The 26,191-nt window shown below is 36.6% G+C and overlaps 1 protein-coding gene across 1 annotated transcript in view; it reads right to left on the reverse strand.

Moving 5' to 3' along the window:
• Positions 1-26,191, reverse strand: part of Smp_152230 (putative peroxisomal targeting signal 2 receptor) — a gene marked incomplete at both ends in the record, with an annotated part of 38,098 nt that overhangs the window by 475 nt on the left and 11,432 nt on the right. The window contains 11 exons of the mRNA XM_018793014.1: positions 3,486-3,871; positions 4,903-5,061; positions 6,560-6,680; positions 8,403-8,778; positions 10,119-10,629; positions 13,756-13,784; positions 15,889-16,369; positions 18,275-18,698; positions 21,029-21,181; positions 23,701-24,191; positions 25,299-25,529. Coding sequence (XP_018647569.1) covers positions 3,486-3,871; positions 4,903-5,061; positions 6,560-6,680; positions 8,403-8,778; positions 10,119-10,629; positions 13,756-13,784; positions 15,889-16,369; positions 18,275-18,698; positions 21,029-21,181; positions 23,701-24,191; positions 25,299-25,529 — 3,362 coding nt within the window. The remainder of the gene's footprint in view (positions 1-3,485; positions 3,872-4,902; positions 5,062-6,559; positions 6,681-8,402; positions 8,779-10,118; positions 10,630-13,755; positions 13,785-15,888; positions 16,370-18,274; positions 18,699-21,028; positions 21,182-23,700; positions 24,192-25,298; positions 25,530-26,191) is intronic.

A 26,191-nucleotide genomic window follows, 5' to 3' on the forward strand; every position in this document is an offset into this window, starting at 1 on the left:
TGACTCATGATTTCAACTTTGAAAAAATACTGAAATCTCCACAAATCTCCTTCGGATGGATGTATGTATGTAATTCGACTGATTAGTTCCAAGATTTGTTTTGTTCAGAATGGAAGTGAAAAACTTATTCACAGCAGAGGTTATTGCTATCCACCAATGTAAACGTAGTTTTTGTGTACAAAAATAGTTTGCTTAGACCCTCATTCTTTTATGACCTTAACCTCCCTTTCTATCTTACGTAATCAATTGTTTTTTATTTATTTTATCATTCCTACTCCTTTCCAATTTATTTATTATTATTAGCTTTATTCAATATTATATTTTTGGTACAACATAGAATTCTCAGCACAAAATATTTCAAAAAAGTTCCCGTTTCTTATTTCTTGACAGATCATGACGATAAATACTGAGTGATATCATCAGTTAGATGTTAGTAGTTCAGGAATCGAAATTTGAACAATGTACATTCTTTTCGATGTATATTACCAGCAACTACAATGTCTCTAATTGTACTCTTTTCTAACTTGTACAGCGAAAGGTCGTGAATTTCCCACAAACGCACCTGAATAGGTTATGCAATTAATTCACACAATGATCTGTTGAAACAAACAAGGAAACAGATAACTTGTTGACATATATAGATGACAGGAACTGGTAGCTCAGATATTCAAGCAGGCCACCATGCACATCGTTTCCTTACTTACGCCTATTACCTCTCATGGAGGAGCATAAGCCACCCACAACTTAATTAGAAATTACTGTAACTATTAGTAATTCTGTTCTTGATTGCTATCATAAAGTGGACAATTATTTCACCATACCACTGTTTCATTAGCCGATTATATTAAATAACTTCCTTTCAATATCTGATTTTCAAGTCTTAACAACATGCCACTTCAAGTTTTTTTTAATTATTAAGCACCTATTGTAGTGAACAAAACACTAGATGGGGACAATCGAATGTATTTAAGCAAACATTACAGACTATCTCAGTAAATTCTGATAACCTAACAATGAACAGTCAATTTGCAAATTAACAACCAATTGTTTCAATCTTCTCTGTTTCTTCCCTAATTTCATTGCTCATGCATTTTGCAAACGATTGCGCTTCATTTCAGTTCTTTGCTCATCGGTCTTCTGCCAAAATACATTCTATGTATGACCAACACCATATACTACTTATATAGATATAAGTAGACCACACCACACTATCTATTATACTATAGAACATTATTTTAGCAAATAAAACTGGCTATAAATGCAGTTGTACAGTAAATGAAATAGTCGAAAAGGAAATTTCCGTTTTTCTACAAAAAACGTTTTCATCAAGTGACATGAATTGTAGGTAGTTGACATGATAGACCGACGTAAGCTATACACAATTATTTAATGAAGATTCAAAGCTTTGGGTTCTGATTTAATATCAGAAAGGGTTTTTGTGGAGATTCCAGTATTTTTAATAGTTGAAATCATGAGTCAATTGAGGCTAGACCACCAGGGGAAACCTGGTGGCACTGGACGGCCGTTTCGTCCTCTTATGAGACTCCTCAGAAGTGTGCGTCCACGATCCCGCACTCGCGAGCGGGATCCGAACCCAGAACCTATCAGTCTCGAGCCAGAGCACTTAACCGATAGACCAATGAGCCGGCATCCAACGGTGTTAATGTCTAACTTCAACCGATCCACGAAGTTTGAGCAACCGTTCACCAATTGTCTTCAGTGAGTTGTTATCTCACAACAGACTTGGTTGAACTCCACTGGTCACTGCTTCCCACTAGAACTCCAGGACATGTATCTTGAAGTCAGTCACTAGTGAGCATATGATTATAATCAGAAGGGGTTTTTGTGGAGATTTCAATATTTTTCAAAGTTGAAATCATGCGGTCCTGGGTTCGAATCTCGCGAGTGCGGGATCGTGGATGCGCACTGCCGAGGAGTCCCATAATAGGACGAAACGGCCGTCCAATGCCTCTAGATTTTCCATGGTGGTCTAGCTTCAATTGACTCATGATTTCAACTTCTAATTTAATAGTTTAAATATAGTGTGGTCGCTACAAAATCTGAAGGTTTTAAGCTCAACTTTTCGATTTATACTCTTGAATTGTAGCGTAATAACTCTTTAGTGCTCCTTGGTTTTCAATATTTGTTCATCTAATCTATATGTCTCAGTAGCGTAAACAATTTTGAAACTGGACAATTACCAAAAAACCCCCAATCCTAGTAATTAGAAACGTTTATGAGACTCAAATCAGATTCCAGAACAAGTTGAATCATATATTTAGAAACGTTGAATTTAACAACAACACAATGTCTTGGTGATTATATCCACTGAAAGTGAAGCAGGTAAAAGGCGACGGTATACAATAGATGCAACTATAGTATAATAATGTAGCAGTCCTATGGTTGTCTAGAAATCATTACGATTCCAAGTAAAATCTTAATACTGACGGTTTTAAGGACCCACAGAATTATTTCGTCAGCTGTGTAAATTAAGGAGAATTATTTGAAGTTTACCTTTCTTCCAATGAAACAAACGGTATATATATAATTTACACAGTAAAACAATTGACTCAGATTTTTCTGTATTGAAATTTGATTATTAAAGGGTATAATCAAGTTCAAATTTACTTAGTATTGTTGGTTTGGATCTTCCCATTGATGTTTTTAGGACTGCGACTGGTCAGTCTCTAATTGGCATATGTGAATACTGTGCGTATTGCCTCGATATAGCCTTAATTCACAAGCATGGTAAGCAAAGATGAATAGTGGCTAGCAGTGTATGCACATATGCCAATTAGAGACTGACCAGTCGCAGTCCTAAAAACATCAATGGGAAGATCCAAACAAACAATACTAAGTAAATTTCAACTTCACCCCATTGCATAGGCAAGTGGCTATCAAGACTCAGTGGCCGAGTGGATAACGCAATGGTGTTTAGAGCGAAAGGTATTGAGTTCGAGTCCCAGAGTGAACATCAACTCTGAGATGCAGGTACATCCAGCTGACGAGTCCCAAATAGGACGAAACGCGCGTCCTGGATTCCACTGCTAACCACCATCCATCTCTGCTTATAACGCTTGTAACTCAAGGAAATATCAAAGCCATCTACACAGAAAGCACACATTCTAAAAAGAGACTGATCAATTCCAGTCCTAAACAGAAATGAGAAGATTCAAACAACCAGCACAAATGAATTAAGAGGCAATTGGTTTATGTTGCCTAAATATTGGATAATGAGCTTATGAACACTGTGTTACTTAAAATTTCCTCAAAATAGCTAGTGGTCAAGTCTCTATTATCTGAAAATTTGTACGGTGTATACGATCATTTAACAGGATTATTTTAAGGTGTGATTAAAATGAAACACTGGTTTTAAAGTATTTCAATGAGCAACTAAACTATTGGTATATTTCAATTGATATTTGAGTCATTCAGTTATATAATTCTAGACAGAAATTTACACTTCACAAAAGTATCCATCTTACCTGCATGTGATCTAAATGACCACCATGACTACAACCTCTACAACAAACAAATAAACCACGAACAACTAGATGACATAATGCACAAGTTATAGTAGCTGGATCAAACGATGTTGCATGACGTGAACAAGCCCAACCAGTATGTCCAGTTAATTGTTGAGTTGTTTCACTAGCACATAATGGTTTTGTGCATAAACCACATCGTATTGATAATGTTGTTGAAGCTTGATTTAAGGCTGCTACACCCGGTGCTAATGCTAAAGACATGTTACTTAAACGTGAGATAAACGGATTGTCAATACTTGTTAAACCTCCACTTTTCCAGCGAGTTCGTGTATTTGCATCTGACCGAGTATCTCCAGTATTTCCGGGAGTTTTTGACTCAGATTCTATAGGAAATTCGAACAAGTGAAGAAAGTGCAGACAGATAAAAGTGAATTAGCGTTAGTATAATTATTCAATGCTGCTGACACTACGGTTTGAAGAAAGTGTAACTTCATGGTCAGTGGAGGCTATCTTAAAAACTATGTAGTGCTTGAATCTACTCCATCTCGCAGTACAATATATAGTATGTAATTAACTGGTTGGAACACAACTCTTAAAGGAATCAAACATTAAGTTGTATTTTTTTAAATGCATACAATTATCATCTCTATCCAAATAATACAATGACAAGTTATCTAAAATACAAATTGAAGATCAAACTTCACGGTATTAGTATTTGCAATTGATTTTCTGTCTAAAGCGTACAATTTCCTAGATGTATCAGAAGCCATGATAAAAGTCAGAAAGTAGACAAACAGTTTTTGAATTCATGTAAATTATGTTATTTCTTAGTTTTGATTTTCCTTGCCTTCTTTCAACCTGTTTATCATCGCAGTACTCGCGGTTATGCGAAGCACATAGTCTAATCACCTAAAACGATGAATATCCACAGATTCATCGGGTGATTCATTACTCCTACCTGGTGATCTATTCCTAACTTAAGTACGTGGATGATACTTCGAAGACCTATGATCGAATCTTATCAAGAAATGAATGTTCCTAACCTACAAAAACTATACTACAATATTTAGATAATAATAGGAAGGAATTACTATCTACAAATAAACAGTAACCTCAGTTCATTATCGTATATATTACTGACTCATGAACCCAATATAAATCACTAAAAGAAGCTATCTACTGAACTGTGAAGTTACGGATCAATATTTTTATCGGAACAAGAATTAACCGTCACTAATGGGTTGTATAATGTTTCCATATTTAACATACAGAAACTAATAGGTTAGTACTCAACGACTAACTCTATTAGCAGATACCTGGGTCGAGGGATAATAGAAAGTGGTTGTTAACTAACAGACTTGTTTGTTTACATTCACAAAGACAGTAATATAAGAAAAAGTAACCTTATTATTACCTGGTTGTTTCATAACAATCGGTCTGAAAACATAGTGATGATTAATACTTCTAAGACGTTCCCGTAAATACGTTTGATTATCGGCACCAGCAAAAGGATTGCCGCATTGCTTTATAATACGTGCACAGACAGTCCATAATCGGAAACGAGATAATAATTCTATGTAGTGGGAAAACGAAATTTGGAACTGATTAAGTTTTAGAAAAAATACATCGTTGATTTTTAATTCAATTATACAGAAATTAGAAAAGTAAGTAAAAGATATTCGGCATCAATCAAATGAGTCGCCAAACCACCTCCGACTCTAACGGGCGATGGTTGATAGGGTAGGGGTAGATTGCAAAAAAGCTAGGCCAAACTATGACATAGTATTAGTTCATGAAACCATTGAAAGCCAAACTGAGCTATGTAAGTAGATGCAAAATGCCTGGTTGAGGTTCGCGCGATTAACCTTATCAATGTTTGGGGACTTTGAATGCCACAGCTCAGAGATACCACCTTTCAAAGCATATTTCATTTTTATGTCTCATTCAAATGCATATCGAAATTATATTATCCATTGAGTTTTGAATAAATATTCTCAACATGAAAATGAACAGTAAACAGATGACAACATTTGAATTATTAAATAACTCATCCTTATTATAAAACGATAAAGCATCTCATTGTGGTTACCTTATGATATTAATCTTTATTCATGAATAATCTATTTGTTTTCTTTACAGTTGAATTCATGAGTCGATCTAAGCTAGACTATCATTGAAAACATGGAAGTATTGGATGGTCGTTTCATCCGAGTATGGGATGATCGCCCAGTGCTTCCAGATTTCCAGTGGTGGTCTAGCTTAGATCGACTCATGAATTCCACTGTGAAAATACCACAATCTCCACTAGTCCCCACCTTGATAATCTATTTGTGTTATCAGATAAGTAGCTCTTTTATTTATAAAATCTTACATGAATGTTTGATATAAAAATAACAGAAGGGGTTTTGTGGAGATTTATAGTGACTGACTTCGAGAGGTAAATCCGGAAGTTCTAGTGAGAAGCAGTGACCAGTGGAGTTCAAACCACAACTGTTGTGAGATATCAACTCACTGAAGACAATTGGTGAACTTCGTGGATCAGTTGAAGTTAGACATTAACACCGTTAGATGTCCGCTCAGTGGTCTATCGGTTAAGTGCTCCGGCGCGAAGCTGGTAGGTCCTGGGTTCGAATCTCGCGGGTGGGGGATCGTGGATGCGCACTGCTGAGGAGTCCCATAATAGGACGAAACGGCCGTCCAGTGCTTCCAGGTTTTCCATGGTGGTGTAGCTTCAATTGACTCACGCTTTCAACTATAAAAATGAGTCAGTTGACCAGGTATTCTATCTTTTTGAACTACAACTAGAGGTTTTGTGAGTGATTGACTTATTTAACTGTAGCAGTTATTCCAGGAATTACAAGGTGCAGATTTACGAACTCGCCTATTTTTTTGCCAGACTGTGACAGCTAGTGATATTCTTCATCTGTCCACACACAAAAGAAGGTGAGATAGATTTTGAATCCGTAATCTACTTGGTTGAACGTTACCATTCCCATGTATCAATCCATTTTTACTTCACTTGAGTAAAATACACACATTAGATACAATACAACAAAATAAAGCAAATTTACCTAAATATGAGATAAACCAATGTTCTAAAATAGACTCGCTAATCCATTCGCTTAGACGTAAACGTTCCGGACCCAAAGCCAATAACGCTGTACATACAGTTTGAACATGACCAGATTCAACCTAAACAACAAGTGAACATTGTGAATTTGACTATTAGTTAAGAGATGGATTACAGACAATTCGATTATTTATATAACTATATTGTATAAAACATTAAATGGATATAATCGTAATCTGGTTCCACCACCTGGCCGAAACAACTAAAGAGGTTTAAACATTCCACCAAAATCAAACACAATTAAGATCGTGATTTTATATACAAAGCATAGTGCCGGAAAAATTGAATGCTTCTCTCGCTGCGAACAGGAGATTAAACAAAATTAGTTATTGGTTGAGAACAACCAAAAAAAGTAGAAAATGAGTTCTTGAACACATCTTTCTGATCAGTTATAAAATTTTGAGGTCGTCGGAGAAAATATTATTATATAAACATAGGTACAGGCAGGCACCAAATAGATAAACGCCAACCAGATTAAACAATATGCGCAATATAAATCACTGAATTTGTGTGAGGGCTGGGATACTGCCCGGGTGTCCAAACCGAAACAGGTGGTTTTCTTAGGGGGTCACACTCGGAACTCTAGATCTAGGATTGTAGTCCACAAGGCAGTGGAGCAACGTTAGGAAATGCAGTCCTACGGTGGCCGGTGACCAACGATTGGTTTATACACCATTTGTTCCTTCAGGATCCTGGACCTCATGTGCACCATTGGTTTAGAATAGGGGTTAAACAAGTAATATATGTATATGAATATAAGTATATGAGTTTAAAAAAATCATTTTGTTCACTCACGGAGTGATGTCAGCAAGATAAACATTGAAAAATTAGGAAACAATGAAAAACTGCATCGTACTAGTATGGAAATCCTCAGCAGCGGCTATCCACGAGGGTCAAATTCAAGACCCTCAAGCTTAGTGGCGGGCGCTTAAACTCTAGTACAATGAGCTGTCGGCAGATGCTGCGCATGCCTAATTCCAATCAATTCACAATATTGTGCGACTGTCTTTCTTTGTCTGTGGTGTATAAGTGCTTTATGCTCGATAAGGCTGAACTTCACTAGTCACGGTTTCTCACTAGAACTCTTAGAGTTATAACTCCAGGTTAGTTACAACATTAGATCATTATGGGTATAAGAGTTTTGTAGAAATCATTGAATTTCTCATAGTTTTATTAATTACGCTCCATTAGATTACATATTAAATACTTAGAAAAAGATTTAATTTATTATTTACTCTATTCACATGCAAATATTATCTGTTACATTTGCATAGTTTCACAGCAATAGAAGTTTCCTATTTCCGAGACAATGGTAGGAACCCTAAAAATTACTCAGTCATATTAAATTCGATCATGATATTGCGTTAGTGACAACAACTAACATGAATACATATTGGCGCGTAACGAAGGTCTTACGAAGTATAAGTCCTGTAACTACAACACAGATTCAAAGTAATGTTGGAAAATAATCATAAATGCAATTCACTAGCAATCTGAACGTTTATGCACTATGCTATACGCAACACTGTTTGCTCAAGGGCTAGCTTTACCTTACAGCTATCCAAACAGGATGTGATAAAATGACTCTTAAAACTGAACCTCTCTGATTGAAAATAAAATGGCTTAACCATTGAGCCACTGATCTATAGCAAAATATTTGTAGCTCAAAAAGATCATTTAAAAAAGTTTCTCAAATCAGTTGCACGGCTCAAAACCAAGACGTTAAACATCCATATTATGTAACATCATTATTTTAGTTTCAACGAACCTATAAGTTCACTTACCAACTTTATAAACCATTTACAAATTATAGAATTGATTTCTCCAGATATTGGAGACAAAGATCCAACAGAATTTACAGTATACCCATTTAATAACATTGATGATTCTTTACTGAAACCAGATAATGATTTACTATGATGTGGTGGGGCTAAGAGTTGAACAGATTTTTTACAAGTTCCGAGAAATTTTTGTTTTGCTAAGGATGAGGTATTTGATTGTGACGGTGAAGATGATAATAAGGATTGAGAGATAAGGTGACAACGATCTTCGTCATGTTCATCATCACCATCATCATTCTTTACCAAGGTTTCATCAGAAAACTTTTTTATTTCTTGGTTAATAACATCATTTGAATGAAATGATGGCATGAGAGGTGTACTATAAAAGAAGAAGTAAAAAAGATTAGGTATAGAAATTATAAAAAAGTTAAAGCATTTCGCAGCTCAGGATTTGAAGGAAAATCAAAAATGAATGCATCTGCGCCATTATGAACTATTTGAAGCCATATCACTCGACGTCTTTAGCCGTTGGTTGCGATGATTTTAAGGACTCTAATCAGATAGTCTGTATCTATCTACCAACAGTTAGTGATTTCACACACTGAATCCGTACGTTGGTTTCGCCCCCTAAGCTTTTTCAGCCTACTCTTTACGCCAGACTACAGTTGTAGATACCTTACAAATGCACATAGTATTTTATAAAATAATAGATAACGCACAATACAATACGTGAATATTTCTATATTATTTCGTAAATACCTATTACTTTCATTTTTAAAATTGACACTATTCTAAGGATTGCATTTCGACAAACTACTTCAAGGCAAAATATCATGAAATGAGGTCGAATCTGAAGTTTAGTTTTAGATAAAGAAAGGCTAATCGTCCATAAGATTCACTGGGTCATGATAGCAACAGTCTAAAGGACGTCAGATATTAAGCAGCATAATCTAGTTAGGGCAATGTTTCGAAATGTTCTATCTTTAGTATGCAGAGACTTGAATGTAACACTACTGCTACTACTGTAGAATTTATTTATTTTATTTAAACACATAAATATTGGTACAAGGAAGCATCAGATAAATATGCGCCTCACAAATCTCATTCAATTTGTGTGAGGGCTGTGATACTGCTCAGGTGCACAAACTGAAGCAGGTGGTTTTCTTACGGAGACACACCCCGAGCCATTGATCTAAAGATCTGATCCACAAGACAGTGGAGCATCGTAAGGAGATGCAGTCACATGGTAGCCGGTGACCAACAATAGGTTCATACGCCATTCGTTCCCTCAGGATATTGGAGCCCATGTGCATCATTGGTTTGGAATGAGGGTTTTCCAACTCCCCTAGGTGGACTTTCCGTGTCCACCAACCCGGTTATAGCGCCGGACATTCACTTCTCGTCCTCTCACTTTTGTAAACAACACTCCCGCCACGAGAAGTCAGTGAGTAGGACTTCCCTGGCAGAGACTATATACGCGTGGACATGTGAGAGCAATTGGAGAGGGAGAGCGGACTCTCCCCACTCTCGGCCGTACCAGGGCATTTTGGGGGCACTGTGGAATTAAAACACTTCAGCCACTTTTGACTCAACGTATATCATAAAACAAAGCAGAATTTAAGTTAGATTTTTCGTAGCACATATTTTAGTACAATGAACAAACATCAAAATGCAACAGTTTCATATTGATCGAAATCTCTTAAAAGTCGATTTACTCACCAATCCACATCATTATTTAATGGAACAGTTGTAGTAGTAGTGCTAGTACCAGTATATAAACCAGGAAAACTTGATGCTGATAAAATTTGTTTGTTTTGCCAGTCAATTAATGATAAATCACGACAATTAGAAGCTAATAATTTACTACAATCCATTGATTTTCGTTGAAGTTTTGAAGATGGTTTACTTTTTCTCGATACTGGTATATCAACACAACATGATACAACTTTACAAATATCATTAGCACTAGTTGTAATTGAAGTCGATTGCCAATGATCATTTGTTGTACTACATTCAAATTTATTTTGTTTTATTATTTGACGTTTTTGATGATGTTGATGATGATGATGAATAGAACATGATTCTTTTTGTTTAAACTGTGATTGATTACAATTTTGAAAAATTTCAGGAGTAATATTAACAGCCGTCGTAGGATTAGTAGTTGTGACAAATGCTTCATCAGGTAGATATTCTGTTTCCATGATTACAGGATCGTCATGTGAACCGATCACTAGATAAATAAACACATTTAAAACATGAAAAAAAGAAACAACAAATAAATCATAGACATATCGTTTAGCGATAATACCAAGTGGCAAAAGAGAACTAAGTAACTGAAAGAAGTTCTAAATAATACCTCAGTGACACAGGCAAGTTACTGCTACGTTTGAGGAGATTACGATACCACCTAAACCGACACACAGAACGAAGTCAAGCAACACAACAGGACAAGTTAAACTAATCCACAGAGCAAAAACCCTGCTCAAAAGAGAGAAAAGACCAGAATCAGTCGAATGGAAAGTATATTCCACAAGCAGTTGGAAGCACGAACAAACAAGCACACAACTAAAGCGTATATATACAACAGAAAAAATGTCCTTGGGAAACGTCACAAAATAGCGTAGGAAAAAAGGAAACGAAACAATAACATTTAAGGTCTTTCCAAAAAAAGATAAACAATCTGAAGGCAAAAATATACGCTTTTGGAGCGAAAATGAGAAATTCCAATTTCCAAAGTAAAATTACAGAAATAAGACATTTACCAAGTGAGTTCTGAGGATCTAGCATCCCCAACATTACTAATTTTCTTTATGTGGTTCGATTTCGTCTGTGATAAGTGACTGAGGCTATAGAGATTCAAGGTAACAATCCAAGTCTTTGTATTCACAAGAAATTTCTAACACCTTTATCTCTTCCTTGGTCGAATTAGCTTCAATAATATTAGGTACAAAAAGAAACCACCTAATAATCCCGTACGTTTATTATTTATTTATTTAAACACATAAATATTGCTACAAGGAAGCACCAGATACATATGCACCACACAAATCTCATTTGATTTGTGTGAGGGCTGTGATACTACCCAGGTGCACAAACTGAAGCAGGTGGTTTTCTTAGGGGGCCACACCCCGAGCCTTTGACCTGAAAGTGTAGTCCACATAGCAGTGGAGCATCGTGAGGAGATGCAGTCCCATGATAGCCAGTGGCCAACGATTGATTCATACGCCGTTTGTTCCCTCAGGATACTGGAGCCAGCTCATGTGCACCATTGGTTTGGAATGAGGGTTTTCCAACTCCCCGAGGTGAACTTTCTGTGTCCACCAACCCGGTTAAGACGCCAGACATTCGCTTTTCGTCCTCTCAATTTCGTAAACAACAGTAATGCCACAAGAAGGCAATGGGTAGGACTTCCATGGCAGAAGCTATATATTCGCGTGTCCATGTGAGAATTTCGAGAGGGAGAGTGGACTCTCCCCACTCTCGGCCGTACCAGGGCATTTGGGGGCAATCCCGTAGAACTGAATAGACATTAAATCAAATCGGCAATAGCAGTTTATGCTGTTTCCAACGACCACCAAATCGATTTCAAAAACGTCAAAATATTACAAAAAGGTTTTCCCAGTTACAAAGAAAGGAGAGTAGCTGAGGCGTCCCATATAATGCTTAATCCCACTGCTCTGAATAGGAAAGAAGGCCTTACCATACATCCTACTTCGACTATCTATCCTAGCCACCTAGTCTGATATTATTCACAAATCACACTATTATCTTACAAATTAAACTCTATCCTTTATCACTATAAAGGTCGCACATTTTCTATCTTTAACTGTGCACACATACACACACAAATTTGCATACATGTCGGTTTTAAATCACCTTGACCGAAATGACATAACTTTGATTTATTCAGACCTGTTTTTTGATTGGTCGCATAATATTCGTGTTGTTCCGTTGTACTATTTTAACTTGGAATAATGTTAATTTGGTTATTTATTCTTTGAAGAAGTGGCTTACATTGAATCACGAAACGTCAGAAAACTTAATTTTTCTACTCATCGGTTCAAATCTCGCTCGCGAGGCGGAATCGTTGATGCGCACTGCTCAGGAGTCCCATAATAGGACGAAATGGCCGTCCAGTGCTTCCAGGTTTTCCCTGGTGGTCTAGCTTCAATTGACTCATGATTTCAACTATGAAAATACTGAAATCTCCACAAAACCCCTCTTGAAAATATTATTTTTTGAGATTTCATTTATTATTTTCTCTATTATTTGTTTGCTTATTTTCTATATCCCGTTCGGACTGCATCTCCTAACGTTTGTTCAACTGCTTTGTGGGCTAGACCTCTAGGTCCAAGGCTCGGGGAGTGGCCTCCTAAGAAAACTACTTGCTTCAGTTTAGGCAACTGGGAAGTATCCAAATTCGTACATAAATTCAATGAATTGTGTAGCGCATACATATTTTGGTGCGCTTTTCGTAAAAACGTTTATGTGTTCAAATAAATTAATTAATTAACTCTTCCCATAACAACTAGAATAATAAAAATGAGACGTTTACCAAATGATTTCTGGGGATCTAGCATCCCCAACAGTTACAATCTGAATATTCCAGTACTAACGTTTCCAACCATAACTATAGGTTGGAATCATGAGTGGTAGCAACAGTATTCTCAAGAATGTAGCTATTTAATTTCGAAGAGTGATAACAGCTACAAAGCCTACGCCCAGAACAATCTATCATATGCATACAAATACACAATAGTGAGTAAAAAAATATCAATGTGTATGTGTGATTGTTTGTGAAAACTAAAGCAGTAATTTACGAAATCTATGTATCTACAGACTGTAATCAGCATCAATACGTTTCACAATCGAAGAGAGAGAAACAATACAAAAAGAAGACTGGCTACAAGGTTAAGTATAAAAACATCCGACTTTACAAACGGAAGATTTACAATACCGATTTATAAGCAAAGATGGATAGTGGCTAGCAGTGGAATCCAGGACGCGCGTTTCGTTCTATTTGGGACTCGTCAGCCGGATGTACCTGCATCTCAGAGTTGATATTCACTCCGGGACTCGAACCCAGTACCTTTCGCTTCAAATGCCATCGCGTGATTGACTCAGCTACTGAGTCCATCTTCGCTCACAATGCTTGTGAATTAAGGCTATATCGAGGCAATACACACAGTATGCACATATGCCAATTAGAGACTGACCAGTTGCAGTCCTAAGCATCAATGGGAAGATTCAAACAAACAATATTAAGTCAATTTAATACCGATTTAATTAAGATTAAATTAAAACACTTATTAAGTATAACACGGAATTATTATACATTTACTATCATAATAGTTACCTTCAATAAGATCTAGTTGATCTGATCTCCTGGAAAAAGAAACAATAAAACAATGATAATAAAACATTACATTTAGTGTCACTGATAAAATGTACAGAGATACATATAACAAGTAAATTTTCCTTGGACTGTAAACATCATCACAAAACCTCGTACAATTTAGTAAGTATCTACTTACTACTTCCATAGCCTCTGCCAGGGAAGTCCTACTCACTGCCTTCTCACGGTGGCATTACTGTTGTTTATGAAATTGAGAGGACGAAAATAGAATGTCCGGCGCTTTAACCGGGTTGGTGGACATGGCGAGTTCACCTAGGGGAGGTGGAAAACCCTCATTCCAAACCAATGGTACTTATAAGCTGCAGGATCTTGGAGGAACAAATGGCGTATGAATCAATCGTTGATCACCGGCTACCATGGGACTGCATCTCCTCACGATTCTCCACTGACTTGTGGATCAGACTTTTAGGTCGAGGGCTCCGAGTGTTGTTCCCCAAGATAACCACCTGCCTCAGTTTGGGCACCTGGGTAGTATCACAGCCCTCACACAAATCGAATGAGATTTGTGTGGCGCATATATATCTGGTGCCCCTTTGTACCAATATTTGTGTTTAAATAAAATAATAAAATAAATAGTGTCAACAATCAATTATTTTAATTTACTCATAGACACTTCGTGATTGATGTGACTTATATAAATATACCACTATATGATGTACTCGTTAACAAGTGTATATAGTAAGCGGTTCCTATCAATCAGTTGACTTGTGTGTACACATATTGAATATGATTTAAACCCTAAGAAAGAAACGTTTATGTCAACTGTTATATTCTTTTATTTTTGAAGATTTTCACCTCTGTTTGATAGATCTTCTCACGATATGCATTCGACATTTTACTTAGACCAAAGATAAATTTTCTCTATTAATTTGGTTACCATTTCATAGTACATCCAATTTCAACTTACGGCAAAAGAGTACTATTGCTTTGTTACAATGTATGCTAGTTTATTTAATAAAGTCAGTCAGTCACAACGTAGAACTTCGTACGTACGTACATCAGTTCGAGTTGTCATACTACATTAGCACACAGATACAAATGTCGATTCAAATCCCATTGTGGTAGAAGTAGTTAGACTATAAGCAGTAATCCGAAAGATTAGGGTTTGAAGATGTAATTGAAGGAGCATAATCCAGTGAAATAAATTTGGAAAGAGAAAAAAGATAATGATATAAAGAATTCAGAAGATTAGAATTTGGCACAACACAAAGAGTGGATGCACCTTCGCCATTGCAAATGATTTTGAGCCATATCATTCAAGGTTTCTAACTATCGGTTGCTATCATCTCGCGGATCCCAACCAGCTAGTCTACACCTACCAACATGGCTCAATCCACTTGTCAGTGACTTCGTGGATTTGTGCCACGTTTTGGTCTGGCCGCCCCAAATTTCTTCCAACCTACTCCTACACCATAAAACATTGCACGTCGGTTGTTGGGCATACGTAATGTGTCCCAGCCATCTCAACTGATGAAGTTTCACTACTTTATCAATCGATTTGCCATCCTTACCTAGTACCCGTTTCCTAACAACTGCATTACTTACCCGGTGGTCCCAGGACACACGAGCAATGCTTCGAAGATACCTATGATTGAAAGCTAGTAGCCTACGAATATCCTATACTCTTATCGGCCATATTTCACTGCCATAAAGTAGGACGGAACGAACTGCTGCACAGTAAACCCGTCCTTTGGTTGCTAGACGGATATCTCGCCTACACCATAAATGGCGCAAGTTGGCGAAAGCTAGACGGGCCTTCTGTATCCGTGCTGAGATTTCGTCACACACCAGACCACAAGGGCTGATGAGACTCCCAAGATAAGTGAAGCATTCAACACGCTCAACTACTTCACTCCCTATCATTAGTTCAGGTGCCGATGCACTTCGAGGGGGAGAATCGCATCCCGAACATGCCTGCATAGTTGTTTATAGTGGTCAGAAGACTCTGCATTTTGTCAGCGTCCTCATCAAACAAAACTATGTCGTCGGCGTATTCTAAGTCAACAAGTGGGCATCCCGGTAAAATTTATGAATTTGTTAAAGAAATAGAATAATTAAAAATCAATTATATACCTTTTAACTGGATCAATTTCAATGAATGGACTATGCTCTAACGGTTCCTGAGGACTTGTAGTATGAAATAAATAGTCAATATCTTCATGATAATTATGAAATAGTAATCCATTAGTTAAGATATCATCTTCAAGACTTTTTAAAATACACTGTGAAGGTTGAATGATTGGCGGTGATGCTGATGATGATAAGGATGGAATTAATTGATCATTGTCAATTATCAGTGGTTTATGTAGGCTATCATAATTCATATTTACAGATATTGGTTTAGTTGAACGAAGTGATAATTCATTTGTCAATGTGGAACAATCACTGTTGTATGGATTAGTTACAGATGGTATGTTAGGGAATACGCAATCACTTGGATCATTGCTTGCTGAACCAGAAAATGACAGAAACTTTTGTACAGATGGAGGAGTATCAATAAATTGTTTAGAACCACTGTGGTGTTGAACCCGAACATTTCCGGATGAATGCCTTCCTAGAGAATAAACCGAACAGATAGTGTAATAATTAATAATAGCGAATGTTAAAATATGCTGTCGGTCATATTCTGACAAAGAACTTAGCGCATGTGTATCAGTCCAATTCGCTATACCATATGCAGAACAAAAATATTCATATACACAACTTAAGAGTAATTACAATAAATTACATTTCAATCAATAAAATCTCTAACCTTAGATCTAAGAAACAAAGCACTTACGGATACAAATCAAGCTTACGTTAAATAGGCATTAATGAAAAATACACTGCTGAGGAGTCCCATAATAGGACGAAACGGCCGTCCAGTGCTTCTAGGTTTTCGATGGTGGTCTAGCTTCAATTGACTCATGATTTCAACTTTGAAAAATGCACTTCTTGTTGCTACAATGTATTGGAGCGAAAGATTGGAAGTCCTTAATGGCAAATTTTTTATTGTAAATATACACAGTTCTGTATGTCTGAATTGGATAACAAGGAAATATTATTTTCTTAAGCCCAGTGAATATGATCATCATCTGCGTTAAAGGAGAATCTTCTTGTAATCAAAACGTTAAACCAGAGATGCTTAGGTTATCTAAAATAGATAGATTGCGGCAAAAAGAAAAATCCGGGATGGGCGTTTCGCTCGACTCAGGACTTGTCAGCCAGACATACGTCCACCTCCAGTATTGAATTTCACACTCGGAACCAACCTCCAAGTCTTAAGTCAGACAAAACGAGCATATTGATTGTTCTAAATACTCAAGACAGATTCTACTAGGTAATATTTCAAATTGAGCTATTCATCAATTAGTCATATGCAACAAAAAACCTGGAAAATTTGTGCATCATATCACGTCAGCATAGTGTGACAAAATTATTAAAACGAACCTCACAGTAGTAGAAGTGGTAACATTATCAGTAGATGTAGGAAAGATTAGATATAAAAATGAGGAGAAAGTTACGTTTCTCAGCTCATGATTTGAAGGAAGATCAAAAATGAATGCATCTGTAACATTGTGAACGATTCCAAGTCATGTCACTTGAAGTCTTTAGCCGTTAGTTATGATCATCTTAAGAGCTCGAACTAAATAATATGCATCTACCTACTTAGGTCAGTTTACTGCCAACAACCTGATAGACTGATCGAATATTTTAATAAGTAGTTTTACCATAATTTTCGAATGTTAAGACCAGAAATAGAGTTAACTGCAAGATGGGATTCATGTTTGTTATATCTAGAGCTTTGATTCTTACTACGCCGCATACTACTAGACTACTTGAACGATCGAACCCGCAACGTCGCAAGAGAGAAGACAGAAGACTAGTAAGTAAGAATTTCATTCCCCGAAACAGTGCCAAAATATAGTACAGAAACCTCATGTATTTATAGTTTTTGACTGAGAGTAAATCATCATTTTAGACAACCAATAGGCGCATAGGGGTCATTCTTATCCATCCAATGGGGAAGCTACACGTCGACATTCTAGAATATTCCCCTAGCAGTGATTGGATGGAATGTCTGCGGCTTTTTCTGTGCTTCTTAAGGCTTCCTAGAGTTTACCAACGAGCCGTCCTTACAATATTGATGGAAAAAGCTATTAGATAGTATCTTAATACATATCAAAGAACTATTCAGTCAACATGTTTGATTGATAGAAGTTTTAATTTTAGAATAGTGTTTACCCATAATACCTCTAGAGATTAGGCTGTGAAGATTCGAATTTGTTAAGTGATAAGATCAGCTACAAATGTCAGGTGAATGTATAGTCTATGATGGTGTTTGGAAAAAGAGACATGATTATATGAAATGACGTAGAATGTTAAAAGTCTCAACATATTTCACAATGTTACAGAAACTGAGAAAACATACTTTTTATTGAGTAAATAAGTTGAAAGGATTAAAACTAGTTAAACTTACTATAATCCATATTCATATTAGTTTTCGTCTTTTCAGTTGATTTTTGTGCCAATTCATGACATCGAATACCTAACGATTCCAAAATCCATGATAACTTAATACCTGTAGTGTCATTTGTTTCCATATCACGTTTCTTACGTCTTAATGCACCAGAATTAAGGAAACATTTCAAAGTTCTATTCTCTGGAATATGAACAAGTGATGAATCAGTAGGTGGAACAAATTTCTTCTCATTAATCAGTGACGATTGAATATGTTTGGAATATTGATTGTCTAAATCTGAAAAATTATATATTTGTTGATGTTGATGTGATGGTGTTGATGGTTGAGTCTGTATTGTATGTTGTTGAGATGATGTACGTTTGTGTGGATCAGAACTAAGACTACCATAAATTGAACGTAACAATAGCCAGAATCGTACTAACTAAATAAAAATCAATAACGTAGTAACCACAAGATAAACAATGACCGATGGTTTTATGTTTTTAAATGTAAATATTTAACTTGTAACCATTTTCAATCAATACAGAACTTAAGGCTGTTTTTGACTTGATTAAAACTTTAGTAAGTTTATCCAGAACAAATTGATAATCTCTTCATTCGAAATCTCCACACTAGAGCTTCTAAATACTTTCAGTGTCTGGTTTTGTTCAATTAAAGTCACTCGTGACTCTACGTAAGGATCTACTTTAAACTTAAGATCATTTTCCCTTGATTAAAACAATGAAACAGTATAATAACTTATTCAGTAAGAACAATTCGAAAACAAGTGCGTGATCTATGTTCAAGTACATTAAAACAACTTGATTATTTGAGAAATGTGCAACACCACGATTTATAAATAAATACTACACAAATAAATACCAAAAAGTACTTTGTTAAATGAGCAGAGTTCTATTATTGAATACACAGTGTCATACCCAAATAAACTGATATATCAAATCATAATCAGAGATGGATGGAGGGTAGCAGTGGAATCTAAGACCAGCGTTTTATCCTATTTGGGACTCGTCAGCTGGATGTGCCTGAATCCCAGATTTGATGTTCACTCGAACCCAGTACCGTCCGCTTCAAAAGTCATAACGTTACCCACTCAGTTAGAGTCCAGATAACCACTAGCTTGTGCAATGGCGTTTGAAGCGAACGGTATTGGGTCTGAGTGAACATCAACTCCGGGATGTGGGTACATTCAGTTGACAAGTCGCAAATAGAACGAAATGCACATCCTGGATTCCACTGCTAACCACCATCTCTGCTTAAAAAACTTGTGCCTCAAAGCAATCCGCACAGGATACACATATGCCAAAAAGAGACTGATCAACTGAAGTCCTAAACATCAATAGGAAGATCAAAACAAACAACACAAAAATGATATATTACAAATTTTTATCTCATAACTTCAAGTACATATACAATATTGTTCTATTTAATGAAATCAGGAAATGCGTGAGGTTTAGTTTTCTAAAACTTGTCTGGATCAATAGTTAGTTTGAGCATGAGAAGTAAACCTTAACGCATTGAAAACTTAAGCAATTATATTAAATCCATCATTTTGGAGGCTGAGAAAAACTAAGTATAGATAGAAATTCCGTTAAAATTCTGTTACTTTGCCCGACTTGTAATATAAGGGTGTGTGTATGCTACAGAGACTAGGATGAGAACACGTTTAGAAAAAGTCTAATAGTAGCCTGTTATAATTGTATTGCTAATAAACGACCCAGCTAGTCCTATTGCTTAGTATTCTTATACAATGACACTCGACAAGACCCCAAAATCAGAACACGTTGAACAGGAACGAAATTGTATTCAAATATAACAAGAGTAGGTGAACAGCAATCAATCGTTAGAAAAACGTTCATATATTTATGGTATATACATAAGAAGCTTCTAGATGTTTCTCCAATAATCTGCCAGAGCTGATTGTTTTAGAATTAGCCAATCAGTGTGCGCCGTCACGATCATGTACATAACGTGCCTTAATCCGGTTTATTTCCCGCTAACATAGCCGTACATGAAGGAACTCAATGATATTATTAAGTGTAGGTTTATTTATTTATTTATTTGAACACATAAATATTCGTACATAGGGGCAACAAATATATATGCGCCACACAAATCTCATTTCATTTCTGTGAGGGACTCGCCGTGTCCACCAACCTGGTTAGAGCGCCGGACATTCGATTTTCGTCCTCTCAATTTCATAAACAACACCCGTGGTGCGAGAAGGCAGTGAGTAGGACTTCCCTGGCAGAGGCTATATAGGTTTAAGGAATGCAGGTACGTGCAGAATACCTTGTTGTGCTTATCAAGACAATAATAATTTAACGTTGGAGACCTCACGTAATAAAGCTTAAAGTTTGTTAGCAATCGTCCCGATGAATTATTTATGAACCAATCTCTGAATTTTCAGCTTAGTTTCATCCTAGGATTTTCACTATGAATTCTATTTTTCTATTGGATTACATTTTGTACACTTACTTCCCTACCATTACTGACATTAATTTGACTCTATGGTTTCAATATATCTCAGTTACGTTTCTATTTTCCCCTGGGAATAACTGAAATATTGGAAGTTGCACCAATAAACATTTGTCCCAGATCGTTATCTGGTTAATATATCTATTCTTCCGATTGGTATAAAAATGTCATTCACTGCACTACATACTACTAACCTGTAAACAGATTGGTTTATACATCTAGTTTATAGGACTACAAAAAAGAATCGTATTTTTCTAAAAAAAAAAGCAGACTTACAAAAGGCTGACCAAATCGTAAACAGACACTTGCATTATTTTCACAAATCATATCCACATTAGTTCCAATAAACTTATAATTTTTGGCCAATAAAATGATTAGATCAGGTAGTAGAGCGTTGGTGAAATCAAAGTAGTTGGGTTGAAATATTGTCTAAAATAATTGGAAAGATGTTGTATATATACTAGTATTAAAAAATTTGTGGAAATAGTAGAATTTTCGGTTTAAATCACGAACTGATCTTAGCTAGATCACTAATGAAAACCTGGAAGCAATGGACGGTCCTTTCGTCCTAGTATAGAACGCCCCCACATTCACCAATCGAACCAAGGACTTTTCATTTCGCACGCCAACAATTAACTTTTAGATCAGTGAGCTGGTATTCAATAGTATATTTGTTTAACTTCAGTCAACCCACGATATTAAGCGACTTTTTTCCATTACCTGTAGTGGATAACTGCCTCATATTTGACATGGTGGAACTCCACTGTTTATGACTTACTAGAAGTGCAGTGCTTACATTTTGAAGCTAGTCACCAATGAGAACATGATTACTATTGGTATAGAGGATCTGTGGAGATTGTCATGGATGGGCACTGCTGAGGAGTCTCATGGTAGAATGAAACCGCAGTCCAATACTTTCAGGTTTTTAACAGCGTATCCGACATTTTGTGAACAAATTAAAGTCACGACAATGGTAAAAAAGTGGTTTCGATTGGTACAACCACCTCTGACTTCCCCCACACGAGAATTTCTAACTTACCATACTACCACTGACATTCAGCTACCCAGATATAACTTAGTATATAACAACCCTGAGCTTAACTGCTTAATCATTGACTAAACACTGTCAATATGAAAACTACAGCGAAATCACTGTATTTAATAAGAAACTATACAAATGTCCCACCTTAATATTTTATACTGTGTAAGCAGTAAAGTTGAGCACTGCACATGTCCCATGCCCCCAAATGCCCTGGTACGGCCGAGAGTGGGGAGAGTCTGCTCTCCCTCTCAAAATGCTCTCATATGGCCACGCGAATATAGCCTCTGCCAGGCAAGTCCTATTTACTGCCTTATCGTGGTGGGGGTGTTGTTCACAAAAGTGAGAGGACGAAAAGCGAATGTCCGGCGCTTTAACCGGGTTGGTGGACACGGCGAGTCCACCTAGGGGAGTTGGTAAACCCTCATTCCAAATCAATGGTGCACATGGGCTGGCTTCAGTATCCTGAAGGAACAAATGGCGTATGAATCAATCGTTGGCCACTGGCTATCATGGGACTGCATCTCCTCACGATGCTCCACTGCCTTGTGGACTAGACTTTTAGGTCAAAGGCTCGGGGTGTGTCTCCTTAAGAAAACCACCTGCTTCAGTCTGGGCACCTGAGCAGTATCACAGCCCTCACACAAATCAAATGAGATTTGTGAGGCGCATATTTATCTGGTACTTCCTTGTACCAATATTTATGTGTTTAAATAAAATAAATAATCCATATTCGTAAAGGGGGAATTAATAGGACAAATAGTAAAGGAGCTGAGATTATAATAGTAATATTAATAACATTAAGAAAAACCAAAACATTGAAGAAAGCCGCCCATAGATAAGGTATTAAATTGAAGAATAAAAGGTATGAGATAATATTAAAGCTTAAAAGAGTGAACTTATTTGCGCTACTGTGACCGATTTTAAGCCATACTACTCAGCTTCTCTAGCCACTTGTTCCGGTTATCGCAAGAACCCCAACCAAGTATCCTGAACCTAGTGACATGGGCCAGTTTAACAGTAAATGACTTCATGGATTGATGCCACCTCTTGGTTGAAGCCCCCTTAGTCTTCTTTCAAACAATTCATACTCCAAAGAAGATCTTGTAAAAACCAATAGAACGTATTCATTTTTGGACATTATCATTTATAATACAAACAGATATAATACACAACAGTTTGTCATTCGAATTCACCGTACTCGAACACAATACACAACAGTAGCAGTGAATCTTCGTAAGTATTTCACTTACGTGCTTGATTAGTTGAAAAAAAATATCATAACAAAAATGATGAAAGTCATGCTACAACAAGAAGCAGTTACAATAAATGGAACTCTCTCTTGTCAGAAAAATTAACATCATATTCATGCTCTATGGTGATATAGAAAATTCGTGAGTACAATCATGGTAACGTCGAAATTAGTAAGTTATCAGTATATGGTTGTGAACTGTTAGGTTTCTAGTGAGATCGTCAACCATTCAATGTTAGACTATCACTGAAGACCTCGAAATCCTAAATGGCCTTTTTATTCTTGTATGGGACTCCTCAGAATTACTCATCCACGGGGAGTCGAACCCAGGACCTTTGATTTCCACTGGAAGCCGGTTCAGTGATCTAGAGGTTAAAAGTTCACACAAGATCGAAGATTCTGGGATGGATGGTGGATGAGTACTCCTGGGGAGCCCCACACTAAAAACAAATCAGTTGTCCAGTAATTCTACATTTTCAATAGTTGTCTAATCAAAGTCAGTCCATAATATGAAACTTCGAATCAAGAAATGATTACATAAAATATTACACTATAGCCTGTGTAGTTCTGTTAGCATGAAAGATAACAATATTGCTACTACTTTTAATATTAATGATAATAAAAAAAGAATACTAACAGATAATACATTTTTCATACCTCTAAGCAAGGTTTATAATGAAATAAAAGACTATGAGCTTGTGATACAAATAATTGTGCTGACTTTAAAGATCCCATTTGAGGTAAGTCGGGAGAAGAAGAAGGTGACGCAGTTGTCACTGAGGTTGTTGTGATTGTTGTACACTCATTAGACGTGGAATTAGTAAATATAGCAGAGGTAACAGAATTGATGGCAGTTGTACCGATGGTATTAATGTTATTACTAGGTATATTGACAGTTGACTCGGAAGGAATTAACGTATTGGTAAAAACTTGAGTTACTAACTCATCAACATTACCAGATGTAGCTGTTACTGTAGGATGTTCAAAATCCTTACTACTTAAAAGAGTATCACCAAAACTATTATTATTAATAGTAGTAGTAATAATGGCAGTTGATAATGCCGATGTAGGATTTGAAGGACCATAGTAACTTAATGAGCATCCATTCCCATTGGAAGGTTGAACAAAGGTTGGTTGATTTTTTGTAGCTATTTACAAGATAATAAGAAAAATATTGAGAAAAGAAAAAGAAATACTACAAAATCAAGTAATATATCGATATAGAATCCTTTAATTAACCAAGAAAAAAAACGATATTTATTAAATTATTGTGGTATATTTGGGATATTTTGACAATATATTACTCAACTTTAACCCATCTAACACAAATCAAGCATTATAAAACTCGTTTGATAAACAAAACACAGATTCAACAAACATAAGCCCCCGAATTCCCTGGTACAGTCGAGGATGGGAAGAGTCCGCTCTTCCTCTCGAAATGCTCTCACATGTCCACATGCATACAACCACTGTCAGAGAAGTCCTACCCACTGCTTTCTCGCGTCAGGAGTATTGTCTAACGAAGTTGATAGAACGAATAGCGAATGTCCTGAGCTTTAGCGCAATCGGTGGATACGGAGGATGCATCTAGGGAAGTTGGAAAACCTTGATTCCAAACCAAAGGTGCACATGGGTTCCAGCATCCTCAGCGAATAAGTGGCGTAGGAACCTATTGTAGGACACCAGCATTATTATGGGACATCTCCTAACGTTGCTTCACTGACTTGTGGATTAAAGGCTACGAATGTGGCCAGGCAAGACGTCTCACTGGGGCATTGGAAGTTTATTTCAAAGCTAGTCACTGGTGTGCGTATATGGCTACTTTTAACGTAATAGAATTGTGGAGAATATTTAATTTGCAGATAATATTTATCACGAACAGATATCACAGCTTTATATCCGTTGAAAATCGGGAATCAATGAAGATCCCATCTTAATTCAGGTTTAACCTGCTTTATAGACCTATTGTTATGTTTAGTTACCTCATTGTACTTTTCATGCTTGGAACCGATTCATTTCTCATTTAAATGATTCATCAAGCGCTGTACAGTATTGTGTAACATAGATCGTAAAAAATCATTAGAAAGTATCGAAATCTCAAGCAAGCAAATACATAACAGAATTATTGTATTTCAATCGGTAGAGCCATCTAGAAGTGTTACTAATGTATTAACCAACTTTTTTGGGGAAGAGCACTACGTACGAATATAAATAGACATATGTTTCATGAATGCTTATGAAAAACACTAACTTACTTGTAGGATATGACACTTTACTGTTTTCTTCCACTGTTGACAATTTATTATTAATTTCAACACGATCTTTACGAACAGCATGTAGTAAATGTCCATATGGACTAAAAGATAAGGCCACAGGTGGCGCATTCTCTATCGGTCGAACACCATCCTCTACACTATGACGAATAAGTAAACCATCACGACCGACAGTATAAAAATTATTCGCTTCAGCAGGACACCAAGATATGCCTAAAAAAAAGAAAAAGAAACCAAACTTATTAAGTCTAGAATGATTACTGTTATAATGAATTTATAAATTTCAGATAAACAAAATAGTCACTAGATATTTAACTTGGGTAACTTGGGACGTTGACAGCGGGAAAATACCCAATTAGTGCGATTGATAATGAATACAATGCCTTTAGAATAAGTTGAGGACTATCATATCTCAATAACCTAACCGATATTTATTTATTTAAACACATAAATATTGGTACAAAGGGGTACTAGATACATATACGACACACAAATCTCATTTCATTTGTGTGAGGGCTGTGATACTGCTCAGGTGCCCAGACTGAAGCAGGTGGTTTTCTTAAGGAGACACACCCCGAGCCTTTGACCTAAAAGTCTAGTCCACAAGGCAGTGGAGCATCGTGAGGAGATGCAGTCCCATGATAGCCAGTGGCCAACGATTGATTCATACGCCATTTGTTCCTTCAGGATACTAGAGCCAGCCCATGTGCACCATTGGTTTGGAATGAGGGTTTACCAACTCCCCTAGGTGGACTCGCCGTGTCCACCAACCTGGTTAGAGCGCCGGACATTCGATTTTCGTCCTCTCAATTTCATAAACAACACCCGTGGTGCGAGAAGGCAGTGAGTAGGACTTTCCTGGTAGAGGCTATATA

Source organism: Schistosoma mansoni, chromosome 1, assembly GCF_000237925.1.
Source record: "Schistosoma mansoni strain Puerto Rico chromosome 1, complete genome".
Taxonomy (NCBI): Eukaryota; Metazoa; Platyhelminthes; class Trematoda; order Strigeidida; family Schistosomatidae; genus Schistosoma; species Schistosoma mansoni.